The 16,180-nt window shown below is 34.4% G+C and overlaps 2 protein-coding genes across 5 annotated transcripts in view; both read right to left on the bottom strand.

Moving 5' to 3' along the window:
• Positions 1-6,900, bottom strand: part of chchd6b (coiled-coil-helix-coiled-coil-helix domain containing 6b) — a 17,322-nt gene extending 10,422 nt beyond the window's left edge. Inside the window, exons 1-5 of the mRNA XM_026256004.1 lie at positions 6,689-6,900; positions 5,917-6,010; positions 5,784-5,829; positions 5,157-5,280; positions 2,653-2,736 (exon numbers count right to left, since the gene is read on the bottom strand). Of these exons, the coding sequence (XP_026111789.1) occupies positions 2,653-2,736; positions 5,157-5,280; positions 5,784-5,829; positions 5,917-6,010; positions 6,689-6,772 (432 nt within the window). The 5' untranslated portion in view covers positions 6,773-6,900. The remainder of the gene's footprint in view (positions 1-2,652; positions 2,737-5,156; positions 5,281-5,783; positions 5,830-5,916; positions 6,011-6,688) is intronic.
• Positions 4,839-16,100, bottom strand: tpra1 (transmembrane protein, adipocyte asscociated 1). Of its 4 annotated transcripts, XM_026255983.1 has the most exons (12): positions 15,940-16,100; positions 14,931-15,108; positions 13,222-13,354; positions 13,071-13,157; positions 12,878-12,950; positions 12,201-12,280; positions 11,936-12,046; positions 11,781-11,841; positions 11,590-11,692; positions 10,548-10,628; positions 8,969-9,212; positions 4,839-4,873 (listed from the first exon to the last, which is right to left on the bottom strand). In XM_026255983.1, exons 2-11 carry the CDS (start codon positions 15,092-15,094, stop codon positions 8,969-8,971), a joined length of 1,137 nt encoding a protein of 378 aa, XP_026111768.1. In that variant the 5' UTR covers positions 15,095-15,108; positions 15,940-16,100; the 3' UTR covers positions 4,839-4,873. The 4 variants fall into 4 exon arrangements, with proteins under 4 accessions (XP_026111768.1, XP_026111767.1, XP_026111784.1 ...); XM_026255982.1 differs by lacking the exon at positions 4,839-4,873 and having other exon boundaries at positions 8,502-9,212; positions 15,940-16,099; XM_026255999.1 differs by lacking the exon at positions 4,839-4,873 and having other exon boundaries at positions 8,502-9,212; positions 14,931-15,123; positions 15,946-16,099.
• Between the last annotated feature and the right edge of the window lie 80 nt (positions 16,101-16,180).

The raw sequence follows: 16,180 nt of genomic DNA, 5'->3' as shown, positions 1-16,180 counted from the left end.
AGAAATTGCTATCGAATGTCCTAATTAGCTTCAAAGAAACAGTAAGGAACACATTCAACTAAACATGAAATCTACAAACAGAAAGACTGAAAAAGTATCTTCTTGTAAAACGTACTGATAATCTTTTATATTTACAACTTTGAAAAAAAAAAAAAAGTTTTTACAGTGTCTATTACTTTGTTTGTTACATGCAGTATTAAAGGAAAATACCAGAAAATAAGTAAAGGGCACATGTAATGTGATGTAGATTTGTGTATTCTGACTGTATGAAGAATAATGAAGAAGAATGAAGGAAGTTACAGCTGTATGTTTGAGACTGGAGCAGATATCAGTCGGATCGGTCCAGAGCTTCATCTGATAACATGAGCAGATGAGTCTGATTTATTCTTGCAAAAGCTTGACAGAGTGAAAAGCACAAACCCTTTTTAAGATGAAGGACATGAATATTACATTACAGTGTGAAGAGTGAAGATAGACATGCAGAAGAGAAAGCCAGTGGGATCAGGATCTTTGTTCCTCTCTGTGTGTGTGTGTGTGTGTGTGTGTGTGTGTGTGTGTGTGTGTGTGTGTGTGTGAGTGTGAGATGCCTTTGTGTCACGCTCAGGATTTCTCTCTCAGAGCTTAACCAAAGCGTTTCAGATTAGTGTGTGTAGGCTGAATCTTAAAAATGTCATTTAAAGCATCACACACAGTCTGCAGCAGTATAACACACACATGACAGACAAGAGCCGATTAAAGGTCTCACCTCAACAGAGCAGGAGACAGAGAAAGAGGAAAGATTCGGGGATGAAGGAGTGTGTAGTGTGTGTGTGTGTGTGTGTGTGTGTGTTTAAAATTATTGTACACCAGCATCACCTAATGAAATTGCACAAATAATGACTGTTTTCAGACAGGTTTTCTTGAAACTTGGTTGTGATTATGTTTTCTTGGTTATGATTATGATGTCATAATACAGAAACTCTTACCTTATTGTATAAAAATAGTCTTATTAATAATATAATATAACATAATATTTTTTTTTAATCTTTTGGTTTATTTAATTGGAGGTGAAATATGACCAGGTGTGTTTTCATGAATGTTTGGAGGTCTTTAAATTTCATAAAAATATGTCATAATGCAAATAAACTTAATGGTCTTAATATTCATAAAAGCAGGCTTTCATAATATAATATAATATAATATAATATAATATAATATAATATAATATAATATAATAAATACACATTTTGTCCATTTATTTAACTGTGAGGTGAAATATGACTATGTTTTGTGTTTTATGGAATGAGATGAAGAGAATATATTAAGCGTCTTAAATGATGAAAGCACTACAGTGCAGTGTGTGTATGTGTGTGTAATTATTGTTAAGAGACACACACACACACACACACACACAGTATCTAAGTCTGTTTAGTCTCTGATCGAGACATTATTCTGCACAAACCGCATGAATGATGATCCATCTACAGCATCAGCTCCATGCAGCTATAATTAACTAATATGAAATATATTTGAGAAGCTGATGTCATGTTTGTGTGACACACAGTATAATGCACTTAACACATTTTGCTGATTTACATTTTTATGCCCAAATTACCTAAAGAATCACATAATATTTATACTTTGTCACAACACAGCTCATTTAAGTTGAAAATAAACTTGTGAAGACAAAAATGGAGATTAAAAATAGTACAAAACTTCCAGTTTCCCTTTAAAGCACTTGACTTATACACTTTCCTTTGCACAGTCATATTCACCTTTAAATCTTGATGTTAATCAGAAAAACAGCTTATGAATGTTATGCACCAACTTCTGTTAGTGTAGGTTTGTATTCACAAGAAATCATTTTATTTCTAAACTTTACACAACTTTATTGTGGCGTTGACAACCCAAGGTAAAATATATATAAATAATAAATAAATAAACAGCACCAGACTGATTTCTGGACATCCAAAAACATTTCTGATCAATACGCTTTTTGGCCATCTGATGCTTTTAATCAATTAATTTTTACAGCTCTGAATAAATGTGAGTTTTTATAGCAATGGACCTACTACTTACGGCTTATAAGATCATATTTTCACATTTCTTTTGATGCAAATTAAATATATTATCAGTTTCTATGTTTTTATAATCCATGGGTTAGTTTTTCAGTTCAGTTCTCAAAAAATGCATTTCTTTTTTTTTTTCTGTTGCAGTGATGAAATGGTTTGTGCACATCAAATAAACACAAGCTGAAACTCTCTCGCACGGTTAATAAATGATCTAAAACAAGTTTAAAAGCATAAAATCACACATTTGGATTGCACCCACAGCTCATCTCTCTGTATTGGTCACACACACACACATTTAAGTGGTGTATCGCTCATCAGAAGAAGCATAAAGGATGTTGATACGTGACACGAGAGAGCCCTGGTTTAGATAAATCCGCATAATCATCAAAACCTCAGTGTTATCACATTTATGCAAACATGTGCATTTATAAATGCAGACACACCAACTATATTTAATATGACATCAGAAAAAACAAACCAGAACTATAATAAAACCTGTTAAAACTGACACACTTTATTTCTAGCATTGAAAAAAGGTTCATAAATGGGTCAAATTCATGCTTCAGATCTAAAAGTGTGTTTGTGTTTGTGCATCACACACCTTCTTCTCCATCAGTTGTAGCTGCTCCTTGTAAAACTGTTCCAGATGTTTCAGCTCATCTTCTTTCTTCTTCAGCTGTCGAGCCTGATAGAGACACAGAATAACCTGCTCAACATCACATGTTCAGTTCAACAAAACTCTTGATGGCTTTCAAACGTGCTCGATGTCGAGGAGCAGCACACGATGATCTGATGTCCTCCGATGGAAACTGTCTGTTTAAACAGCCATCCACAACAGAAAGAGCACAGAAACACTGTCACGTCATCACAAACTCACTGAATAATGCTGAGATTAGCCAGGGAGAATCATGAGCTTTCTGTGATGATGACAGACTTAACATGAAGTACAGTAACACAGAACACAAAGCATGATGGGACGGGATGGAAAGACACTTCAGATGCATGTATCAGATGATACACACTCAATCAGTGATAATACATCAAGAACACAAATATGATAAACATTTGGAAGATACACACACACACAATGATAAATGAAGATGTCATTCATTCACATGATGTGTGATTATATGGCTAGCAGCTTTAAAGTTAACATGAAAAATTGTTTTTTATTCTCTTCATCAAAATGTAACATGCAATCAGATTTGACAATGTTGTTACTGTTAACATAAACTATTAAAAATGTTCTTGGAAATGTTTAGTAATTTAAATAAAATTTAAGCCATAAAGCAATATATAAAATAATTTACCGTATTTTTTGGACTATAAGTCGCATCAGTCCAAAAATACGTCATGATGAGGAAAAATACATATATAAGTCACACTGGACTATAAGTCGCATTTATTTAGAACCAATAGAAAACATTACCATCTACAGCCGCGAGAGGGCGCTCTATGTGTTCAGTGTAGACTACAGGAGAACTGAGTAGCATAGAGCGCCATCTAGTGGCTGGAGAAGGTAATGTTTTCTCTTGATTCATTTTTAGTTCGTTTCTCTTGGTTCATATCAAATTAATTTTGATAAATAAGTCGCACCTGACTATAAGTCGCAGGACCAGCCAAACTATGAAAAAAAGTGTGACTTACAGTCCGGAAAATACGGTAAGCATATGACAAGACTATTAAAACCAATTCAAAATATTAGTGAAACTATAATAGTTTAAAAATATTAAAATAGCATCAATCTCTCTTATTGTAATCCGTTTTAATCAGTCATCATAGACACTTTTTTACCATCCAATCACATATAAAATCAAGTCCCAATGACATTTTCTTGATAAATATTGTCATACTCTTGTGAACACAGTTTCATGTTGACTTTAAAGGCTCTGATGAAGAGACTGGCTGTGTTTGGGTCTTATTCACACACAGCACTAAAGAAGCAATGTAACAAGAAAACTAAAACACAGCAAAACGCTTCTGTTTCTTACCCGAAGACTCAACTCATCCGGCTGAGAAATGACAGAAATGATGAGGAAACATTACATCTCAATTATAATTACATCAAAGAAAGAAAGTTGCACTTCATATTTAAATTTGACATTTTTGTCCCTAAATCAATGTCTCTGTTTCTGTAGGGAATCACACTGTTCTTTTACACTCGTTTAGTGTTTCTAGTAATTAATGAGCTGGGTATTAACACACATCTGTGTGTCTAAATGAGCCGGGATGTACATGTTGATCGTAATCAGAAACACATCAGCTGAAGGAAGAATGAACAGAGAGAGAGACTGCAGAATAAAAGATTGCAATCATGAGCACTAAAAGCTTTACACGCAAAACAGCGTAATTATAATTAACAATGAATCTGGTTATTATAAATGACTCTCTGTAATAAAATGAGGAGCATCACCTCAAAGATCGACATTAAATCAAACTCTCCTGCTGCCATCTAGTGCTGCAAAACACTCATTAACACTTCAGAAATCAGTTTTCCAGTGATGTGTGGTTTGTTAGGAGGACAATATTTGAAAATCTGGAATCTGAGGGTGCAAAAAAATCCAGATATATAGAGAAAATTGCCTTAAAGTTTTCAAATGAAGTACTTAGCAGTGCCTATTAATAATCAACAATTAAGTTTTCATCTGTGAGTTATTGCTTGAAAGTTCCTCATTATTAATATATTCTTTAGTAAAATGAGGAATCATGTTGTCAAAGTAAAGGCATGTTATTGCACACTGTATGTTAGAGAAGGACAGACAGTGTCAGGATAAGGAAAGAAGAAGAGAAGCGAGAGAAAGTGTGTGTGTGTGTGTGTGTGTGTATAATGACATGGGTATGACACAGGTATTACAAGGAGAGGGTGACTTATGAGGACATAACCCATGTCCCCATTTTTCAAAACGCTTATAAATCATACAGAATGAGTTTTTTTGAGAAAGTAAAAATGCACAAAGTTTCCTGTGAGGGTTAGGGTTAGGTGTAGGGTTGGTGAAGGGAGATAGAATATACAGTTTCTACAGTATAAAAACCATTACACCTATGGCATGAACACACTTTACACAAAAACAAACGTGTGTGTGTGTGTGTGTGTGCACGTCTCACCAGGTTGTGTGTGTTGTCTAGTCCCTGCCGTGTCTTTGCTGCCGTGTCGTCTCCTATCATCTCTCTCTCTCTACGACTGATCCGGGCCAACTCTTCCTGAACCAGAGCCTGCTCACGCTCGAACCTACACACACACACACACACACAAACACGACCATTAAACACCACTACAGAACTGGTCATGTTGAATAAGCTAACTTTTTATCAATTTATTCGTACCATGTCTTATCTTATCTTGAGAGTGCAGTTTTTCCTCTTTTATCTCTGGTTAACTTTATTACTCGCACCTATTAAACAATTTGGGAGTTGAGCGCGCCTTCTCCACTATAACAGAACAAGCTAACTAGCCTTGATTGTACTGAATGTGTCTTTGTTTATCATTAGAATGCATAACAATCTCAATAAATAAATATTATATTTTATGTTATTTAAATTGCCAAATATTTATGCATCATGGTAACAATAAACCATGCTTTTTCCCAGGTTATTATCATTCATTAAAACTATTAAAAAAAAAGACAAAAACACATATCAGAATTACAAAAAGTAATAAATTAAAAAATTGACAGTGTTGCAGTAGTTACTAATGTCTTCAGAAATACTGATTAAACTCTATAACACACTGACCGTCTTCTGAGCTCCTCCTGTGTCTCTGATGATGATCTGGAGGAACCTGAAATATCAGCATAACAGTCAAATATGAGATGTATAAACCAGTGCTGATGAAGAGAGGAGAGGAGAGGAGCAGAAGCGGTCGCACCTGGATCAGGTTTGGCACTCTCTGCTCTGGGCGATGATGATGATGACGATGATGGTCCAGACTCCCGCATCCGCTGAAGAACATCACCAGACAACTGAGAGCACAGACACACTCGCATTAAAACAACATCACATGAGTTAAATTAAAATTTTATTAAATTAAATTTATGCATTTAGCAGACACTTTTATCCAAAGCGACTGACAGTGCATTCAGGCTATCAATTTTTTACCTATTAGGATTAGTTAGGATTGCCTTTTTCAGGGACAAATCTGGGCATATACATTCAGACAAATCACCAAAAAATATATATATATTAAATAAAAATTAATACAACCAAATAAAGAGTACAGCTCTTAAAATACATGATATATTTCTCTCACTGTTCTTGGATCAGATTGCTCTGTTTGTGTCATTGACCTTGAATGAGAGCAGATAGAATAATTGTACAAGTTTAATATTAACAGCACATTAGATCCCACCAAACAAGAAATCCCAGGATAAACATGATAACAATGCTCTAAGATTAGCACATTTTTATCATTAAAATAACATATGAATCAATGAAAACAGTGAAAATTATCAGATAACTGATACTTTCACTTTCTCAGAGCCACTGAAGTTCAAAAGAGGGACAGTTACAACTTGAGACTTCTGTTCATAAAAGCGTAGTTACAACAGAATATGTGATTCAAATCTGATAAAGGTACAGTAGTATTACGCAGGACATGATGTTTGTTCTGTGTTTGCAGTGCAGATGTTGTTGTATGTCACCTTAACTCCGTGAATGACCGTGACATTGTCCTGTTCGTCCAGTCCGTACGACACTGATTTACTCTTGCTGTCCGCGGCCCCCATCAGCCCCGAAATAACCACAAACAGCCCGACAAGAGAAATATAATCACCCCGAGTGACTTCAGGGTCACTGTGTCCCGCTACGTGCGCATAAAATCATCAAACATCGGCTTAACGCGCGTCACGTGACACTCGAAATAAACGAAGGGAAATGTAGTTCTACGCAGTATACTGACGTCACATGGAGATCGCGGGAGAAATTTTTTTTTAAATAGTTTGCTTGCTTTTATTCTTATATCGAAATAAAATAAAAAAAAATAAAAATGAGCTATTATAATAGAAATTGACAAATGCTCATTTTGCTACTATTTAAGGTTCTATTTCATGGTAATTTTTTTATTAAATTATTTTGAATGCAGTGGTCGGCAAATAGTAATAATACTAATTTAATTTATTTTGCGTTTTCTTTTTCTCTTATTGCTGAAGATTTAATTCATTCCTTCACATGTTTAAGGTAACCATGAAACAAAATAACTTCTTATGCAGTCTTTTCAAATAGAAGTAATAAAAATATTTTTTGGTAACTGAAATAAAATAAAATATAATTAAAGACCTAAACTTTCATTTACGTTGAAGTATTAAAATAACTAAAACTGAAATAATAATGTTTTATAAATAAATATAAAAAAACACATACTAAAGCCAGTATAAAAAAAAAAGAAAAAAAAAAAGCTAATTTAAAATATCAGTAAATACTATAATAGTAGTAATCATATAAATAATAATAGTGGTATAAAAATACTGAAAATCATCAATCCCTCTTATTTTAATCAACAGTCATTATAGAAACAAAATCCCCAATTGCATTTTTGTTGTTGACTATTGTTTTTTACTATCAGTTTTTTATTTCTATATTTGATTGAAGTGTTCGGCAAATAGTAATACCAATATTTCATTTATTTTGCCTTTTATATTTCTCTTATTGTTTTTTTTTTTTTTTCGTGAAAAAAAGGTATTTTATCTATTCAGATTTTCTTTTTTTATTTCTTGCAGTACATTTTTGTGATATGTATGTCCTTTACACAGCAGTGAAACGGTGACAATAATGCGAAAAATAATAATAATAAAAAAGCTCGAGAACGTGATAGCGTCACATGACACATCACGTGATGAGTGTGTGAAACATTTTTTTTAATATAAAAAATAAATGAAAGCACAAGTCACAAGTCACAAAAAGAAAACAATTGATCTAGAATGTTCAAATAAACTGAATCTTATTTTAGTGAATAGAAGTAAATTATCCACATCCGTTGACGTCGAGAGTTCCTGTCTGTGAAAACCATACGGGTGAAAACCACGTCACTTGAAGCATGTTCCAAAATAAAAGTCATCGGTTGTTCGTGTCATAGACATACATAGTAAAGGTTCGTGTGGCTCAAAATCAAGCCTCTTTGCTGGACCTAGGTGCAGTGTTCATCTGACTAAAATGGTTTCTTATTTTCTGATTTAAAACTAAACAGACTAAACAGAATAAATACCCTGATCTTTATCAAACTATTTCAGTGAAGAAAAAACTAAACTAAATATCTTTGAGATATGCTTCTAATAACAGGCTGCAATATATATATAAAGATATATTTAAAAAATGAAATGAGCATTAAGTACACACTGCAAATAAAAAACAAAACAAAACCAGAGCATCCACACACATTTCTAAATACATACAGTTTAATCATAAAACATCTTCTCTCCATATTCAAATCAAATTTAAAGAAAAAAAAAAAGAGAGAAATAAGCATAATACTCAGGCCAGATTTAATTGAAGATTTTAGGAACTAAACCCAAGTCTAATGATGCCAGGCTGAAACAAAACCCACCAGATAACTAAAATAAATAAAAATCCAAAGCAAACATGTTCAAAACTATGATATAGCATGGAGAAATAAATGTTTTTACAAATTTCTAGATGAACGCTCAGCCCACATTAAGCGTATGAACAGAGCCAAGACAGATAACAGGGTCCTTAAGACTTCAAATTAGCAAGCAAATGAGCCAAATCAGTGCGAAACAACCCAGAAAACATAATATCAATACAATACAATGTATCAATAATGGTGATCAAGACATTATGCACTACTACAGTTGGCTTCAGCACAGATCCGAGCACACAGATGTAAAATAAAAGAGCACTGGTGTTACACAAGGAATGATGAATTCATAGAATACAAGTCTTCAATAACAAGTGTTAGTGATCAGAGGTCAGGCGTTGAGGGCCCTCCAGCGGTCCGAGTCGATGCTGTTGATGCTGTGTGCTCCGCTGTAGGGTCCTGACACCACGTCGTCCAGATACGCTCCGGAGCCATCGATCTGTGTGCTGGAGAACGAGCTGTGCTCCAGATCCTTCCGACCCCGGCCCGAGGACGAGGTGTTGGGGAGGTGCACGTCCGAGTCCTCCGGCTCATCGATTTGGGACTTGTAGGAGAAGAGGATCTTGGGCTCGGACCTGAAGAGAGACGAGGGGGAAGCATGAAACACGACCGGCGGCTTGTGCATGAACAGTACATTACAATAGATACAGTTCAGATCGGATGCAACTGATGTTCTTCTTATCATACAGATCAGGAGGAACATTCAATACATTTTTAAACATGCAAAATTCATTCGAAAACACTAAATGCATTGCAAATAAACACTGTTTTTAAGCTTTCTGTTCATCTGCGAGTCATGAAAAAATAAAATACATCGCGGTTTCCACACACCAAAAAAAAAAATAATAATAATTGGCCAGCACAGCTGTTCTCAACACTGATAATAATCAGAAATGCTTCATATTAGAATGATTTCTGAAGGATCATGTGACTCTTATGAAAGCCCTTTTCCGCCACATTCAAATAAAATTGTATGCATTTTAAATTAAGAGTTAAAATGATTAGGAAAACTCATAGTTATGACATAAATAAAATGATAAAAAATACTTTTAGGTCATGACCATGACTCACAACTGACTTAATCTCTCATAATTATAACTTGGTATCTCATAAGTTATCTATTTTTTGTCATAATCAGGACTTGTGTCATAATTATGATGGCAGAAATAGCTTTCCCGCATTGCAATTCCAAAATGATGAGATATAAGATAAATAGGACAATTATGAGACAATTATGAGACAAAGTCAAAACAAGTCAAGTCAAACGCACATCTAGATTCAAGTCATAATTATGACAAAATTGACTTTTCATGTCAATTTTCCCTTCTTAGAATTTTTACCTCAATACTGGCATTTTAGTCAAAATTGCTACTTTTTATCTTATAATTGCATCTTCTGATGCATAAGAATCATTTACCAAAGCATGTTTTTTTTTCTTGCGTGGTGGAAATGCAGCACTGAAGACTGGAGCAATGAAACATCGCAGAAACAAATCTTCTACAATATATTCCCATCTAAAGCAGTCATAAAAACTCTATTTAAAACTATCCAAACAGAAAGGGCTTCCACAGAACGAGTTAAAGCTTGTATAATAATAATAATAATAATAATAATAATGGTTGGCCACTTTTGCTAAGAGCAGTAATGTCTTTAAGTGGTGTTTAGTGCAGTTTTTAAGCAGCATCATTTCTATTGCTCTTCTGAAATAAAGAGTTCGACATGGGATAGAGAAACACTCACGACTCAAAACTTCCCCGTGAGGTAATGCATGAGCCTGAATTAAAAATAGATCCCATGAAGGTGCAGAATATGAAACTTTGTGGAAGTTGAAAGCCACTATTCATGTGCTGTGTGACTACAGTTCCTCCTGAGACTCGAGGTGTGACTGAATCACAGGCGGATCTACTCACCCGAAGAACCCTTTGAGGAACGTCACATAGATCAGAGGAGCAAAGACGGAGAAGTAGAGGAACGTGGTCACATCCACACAGCTGCAAACACACACACACACACAGAAAACTCAGCTCTGATAATCTGCCATCCATTTAAAGAGAGAGAATTCATGATAAAATGTTTAACTATTTCTAATATTATTGTAGCATTGAGACAAACCACTTTTCACTCACATATTACGCAAATAAGACAATGCATATTATAATAATATATTAAAAACACCTATATTAGATGAATTAGAGAATGCAAATGTTTTATTTTTGGGCTTTGTCTATATGCATCTTTTAGTGAGAAGAGCATGATGTATTGCCAAATACTTGCTTTAACAGATATAAGACAGCAGAGGAGATTTATACAAACCTTGTTTTTTAAATGCTAAATGTTCATTTAAAATATTTTTGAAAACTTTTATAAATTGCATTATCTGTTAACTTCTCCAACCAAATACTCTAATAAAACAAACAAAATAAACCTATGCCATAATTTATCATAAGTACATGTCTCCATGCTAAAATCCATTAATATATCAATTAAAATGTACTGATATAAAATTATAATTCAACTTAATTTGGAGTATTTCTTTAATGCTCAATGCACATTTCTTAATATTATGCCTATATTATTATTTGTACCAGTTTAGTATACTAAAAGTAAAATTGCAAGGTATTTTTTTATTAATAACTTATATATGCAAGTATTTTTGTAGTATACACTAGTGCTGTCAAATGATTAATCACATGCAAAATAAAAGTTTTTGTTTACATAATATCTATATGTGTGTGTGTGTATGGTGTTTATTTATTATGTACATATATATAAATACATAAATACAAGTATTATATTATGTACATACTATATTATGTAAACAGAAACTTTTATTTTGGATGCAATTAATCGCGATTAATCGTTTGACAGCACTACTCAGCACCAAATAAATGCATTTTAGCATGGTTTTATTCCCCAGTGGGGTGTGTTTGACAGACAGAGATGAATCCTCACCACAGGCCTTCGATGATGTCAGCACAAAGCAGAGCGCTTCCCAAACCCTGAACCAGATTGAGCAGCGACAGGATGCCAGCGTACACGTAAAAACCCCTCTTGGCTGCGGCACGAGAACCAGAAACACATTCACATCATCATCCTCTGAGCGATTCCTCCGGCACAAACACTGAAACCCTGCGTGTACTCACATGGCAAAGAGATCCGCTCCCTGACTGGAGTTTTAGGTAGGATGACTATCAGGGAATACACCTAAAGCAGATTATAACGCTGAATTAAACAGTAATAATTCAATATATAAATGCAATATGGTTTCGTAAGAAAGGAGAAGTGTTTGAATAGATACCAGGAAGAAGAAACAGGAGCTGGCCAACCAGAAGTGTCTCCCGCCGTGACCGTAGATGTTGAAGTCTTTAGCGGAGAGATGTTTGTCCGGGAAACTAATCTCTAGAGTCCCCTGCGAGAGCAAGAGACAATAACTCACTAGAAGTCAATGTATCACATGTTTTTATAGTTGCTTGAATTAATCAGAGCTCAAAGACATATATTAAGCCATTTCTGCGGTGATAGATGTATGTAGATGTGTAGTGAACGGCTGTTGTGTAACACACCTGTGTGATGGAGTAGGCCAGAGCCAGGACCGCAGTGATGGCCAACACACGCTTGATGCTGGACTTGCTCTCCAGATGACCTGAGCAAACACAAGCAGCAAACACCTCACTTTAACAGGAAGTGCAGCACAGGCTCAAATAAAACAGGCTTCGTTTTCATGGGTTACAATGAACAGGTACATTTAGAAAACATGGAAAACACTATCACTAGTGTTGCTAGTGACAAAATAATAATACAAATAAAATAAATAAATAACTGCAAAATAATAATAATAATAATATTATTTTAGGGACTAATTATCACTATTCCTAAACTATAAAAGTACTTAAAAAGAATTACAAATCATATAGGTTGAATAAAATTAAAATATAAAATATAAGATAAAAAAATAAATAAATAAAAAAAAAACGTAAAAATAATAAATAAATAAAAATGTTGAGTGGTGGCTTGGCATCTATAAAGAAAAAATATAAAATAATTGATTTTCATTAGTGAAACTTAGAGTTAAAATGATAACAAAAATATACAGATAAAAGCAAATTAAATCAAAAATAGTTAATACTGTGATAGATTAATAATACTTTATAATAATACACTTTCAATCCATTTGAAACATGTTTTTTACTAAAACCTAATCATATTTGAGATCCGAAACAAACGCAGTGCAGGAACGCACCAAAAGCCAGTCCGAGTATCACGACGCTGAGCTCAATAGCCAATAAGAAGAACCTCGTGATTTCCCAAAGCACCTGTGAACACACAGAAATCACTGAGGAATTCACCACATAATCACAGCTCTGCGTTCATCATAGCATCAGCAAACATCTGATTTCAGAGCAGTCAGTGTGATGTGATGTGTGTGTTTTCACCTTGTCTATGAGTGTGGCGGCGCTGGATGTGCTGACGGTCATGGAGACGATGGCACGAGTGATTCCTACAGCCGCCACCACGAACACCTGAGAGAGACACAGTCATTACAATCACACACCTGCAGCTCACGCCGGACGCTCTGCTGCTTACCAGGATGTAAAACGCCACGAATATAGGGCTGGAGGTCAGACGGATCTTAGCACGAGCAGAGGGAAGCTTCCACATCAGGAAAACCAGGAAAGCCACGTTTGGGACGAGCAACATCACGTCCCAGTAACGAACCCTGACGGACAAACAGAGACCAAGAGTTACGAATCAGACCAAAACAGAGACATGCATTAAACGGGTTTAGATTAAACAGCACACAAACAAGCCGTTTATTACTACAATACTAGACCACACACACACACACACACACACATCTAAAACTGGAATTTCAACTTTTCGTGCGGTGATGGAAAGCACCTATATATCCACATAAACACCTCCTGGGAACCAAAACAAGAAGTTTACACTGAAGTCTTAAAATAAAATAAAAAAAGCAAAAAATATATCTAAGAAAAATGTAAATAGAAATGCAAAAAATAATAATTATAATAAAAAAAAAAAGAAATTAGGTTTGAGGCTAATTTCCCTCTTCAACAAGTTATCTTAATAAAAACTAAAATATATGAATGTATAAAAAGTTTAATTTTTTTATACTAGCATAAATATGTGGCACATGCAGTCAATTAAGTTAAATTTTAAGCTTTATTTAATGAACACACCTTTAATAAACATAAAAAAAACTGTTATTTGAAATTGTAACAATATTTCACAATACTAATGTTTTTAATGTTCAAATAAATGCAGCCTTGGATGTTTTTTTTTTTTAAACACATCACTGACACTAAACTTTTGAAAGGTAATTTAATAAATAAAAAAATGACTGTAATAATGAGAATATTATTTTGTCAAAGGTCCATAAGAAATACTGTTCATTTCTGATGAAGTCTGAAAATGTTTTTCTATGAGGTACAACAGATAACCCGAAACAATAGACCTACTGTTCTTTCTTTCTTTCGACATAATTTGCTGATTTATGAATTTAAAAAGACAAGGAGAGGAAGTTGTCATGAAAGAGCCCATGACATCCTCTTAAAGACACGCAGAACTATTCTGAGCTTCGAGTCGTTCAGCAACACAAACCCCCTCGAAGGAACACAAAACCCAGCGCTCCCTGGAGAGCCAGATGGGATTTTAATCAAATTACAGAGGACAGTCCCATCTGAGAGAGTCACTACAAGCACAGAAACAAAAGCAGAATTGAAAGCTCACGTTCTAAAATCTCAAATCCTCACAAAAGATCATCTGTATATCTGAGAAATATTCTTCAGTATATGAGCTCAGAAACGACATGCATTCAGGCGTTCAAACATGGCAAAGAGCCCAGATGAAGACCACAGTCAGTTACACACGGAAATGCAAAACAAAACTACATCAGATCACAAATCCTTGTCCTTTCGCTTAGTTAAACTGAAAAAAAAAAAAAAACTACTTGGAAATTTACAGTTACTCCATATATCAGACATGCACATAGCATATTAATAGCAGAAAGGACACATATGTGACCCTGGAGCACAAAAGGAGTCTTAAGTAGCACAGTATTATATTTGTAAAATAAGTCAACAATGCAACTTCATTTGGACAACTTTAAAGGTGATTATCTCAATATTTAGATTTTTTTTGCATCTTCAGATTCCAGATTTACAAAAAGTTGCATCACAACCAATTTTGTCATATCATAACAAACCATACATCAATGGAAAACTTGTTTATTCAGTTTTTTTGTGGTCCAGGGTCACACACATCGGCCGTACCTGGAGTGTCCGATGTCGTCGTACAGGATCTGCAGGCATCTGTGTGGTTTGGTGATGTTGGTCTCATGGTCAGGGTTGAACTCGGAGCTGTTGTCCACGGTGGGAAACACACTGGTGTTGTTATAACGGAGCAAACGTCCTGCATCAGTCACAGTCTCCAGCATTCTGGATTAAACCTCTGCAAAACACAGCACTGAACTCCTTCAGTTCACACTCATACTGACATACAAACATATATAATATACAAGCAACTTATCTGTACGTCAAGCACAGATTTCTAGGAGTTCACCATAAAAAAGCAGAATATTAGATTCATAGCTGTGTCGATGTAACACAAAGACACAAGAGTTGAACATGTAAAGAACTAACATCTAAAAATGAGAAATGTTCCCTTGGCACATTACTGAAATAAAAAAGTTTTAGTATTAAAATTACTAAAACGGAAATAAAAAGAAATTAAAGGCAGACTGAAATATTTAAAGATTAATTAATAACAATAATTACTAAAAAGTAAAAAAGGATTGTATATAAATAAATAAATATATATATATATATATATATATATATATATATATATATATATATATATATATATATATATATATATCGACACTAATTAAAATATTAATAAATGCTGTAATAGTTATGTAAATAATATTAAAATAACAACCCCACTTTGACAATTTACTGACTTGCTTAAATCTGGCATCACAAACATTTTCAAATCCCCAAAATGTTACATTTTGTAACAGATCTGAAATGTTTCGAATGTATGAAACGTTACAAAGTTTCTCCCCAGGAATGTGTGTGTATTTACACAGATACACGTTACATAACACACTCAGACCAAACTGTGATGAAAAACAACACAAACTGATCCAAACACAAGCACAAAGCGTCAGTGAACTAGAATCTTCTGTATGTTTACTGTATTGTGATGTATCATGTGACATAATTCACACACTCCGCGCGGATATATCAGCTGATAAACCTTAAAAACACAGCTCACCTTTACCTGCTGATGATCTCAGATCAGAGCCGGCGTGCTTCTGTATTAACGAGATCATAAGCTAGTAGTTGATGCATAATAACTTCTCCGTCGGTTGCTTGTTTACAGGCGGAATCAAACTGATGCGTCGTGAACATACGTGAACGCGTCATCAAAGATGGCGCCATCCGTGAAACCTTCCACAATAAAAGACTCAAAGACGCCACTAAACATTTGAGTACATTTAATTGCTACTTTGATA

This window comes from Carassius auratus, chromosome 6, assembly GCF_003368295.1.
Source record: "Carassius auratus strain Wakin chromosome 6, ASM336829v1, whole genome shotgun sequence".
Taxonomy (NCBI): domain Eukaryota; kingdom Metazoa; phylum Chordata; class Actinopteri; order Cypriniformes; family Cyprinidae; genus Carassius; species Carassius auratus.
Note: the sequence above shows the minus strand (reverse complement) of the source record. Positions and strands in the feature narration are given on the sequence as shown.

Coding starts and splice junctions, on each gene's coding strand:
- tpra1 (XM_026255983.1), bottom strand. CDS start 15,094: ATGCTGGAGACTGTGACTGATGCAGGACGTTTGCTCCGTTATAACAAC. Junction 13,355..14,930: donor GACGACATCGGACACTCCAG/GTACGGCCGATG, acceptor TTTGTCCGTCAG/GGTTCGTTACTGGGACGTGA. Junction 9,213..10,547: donor TTCCTCAAAGGGTTCTTCGG/GTGAGTAGATCC, acceptor GTCTCTCTTCAG/GTCCGAGCCCAAGATCCTCT.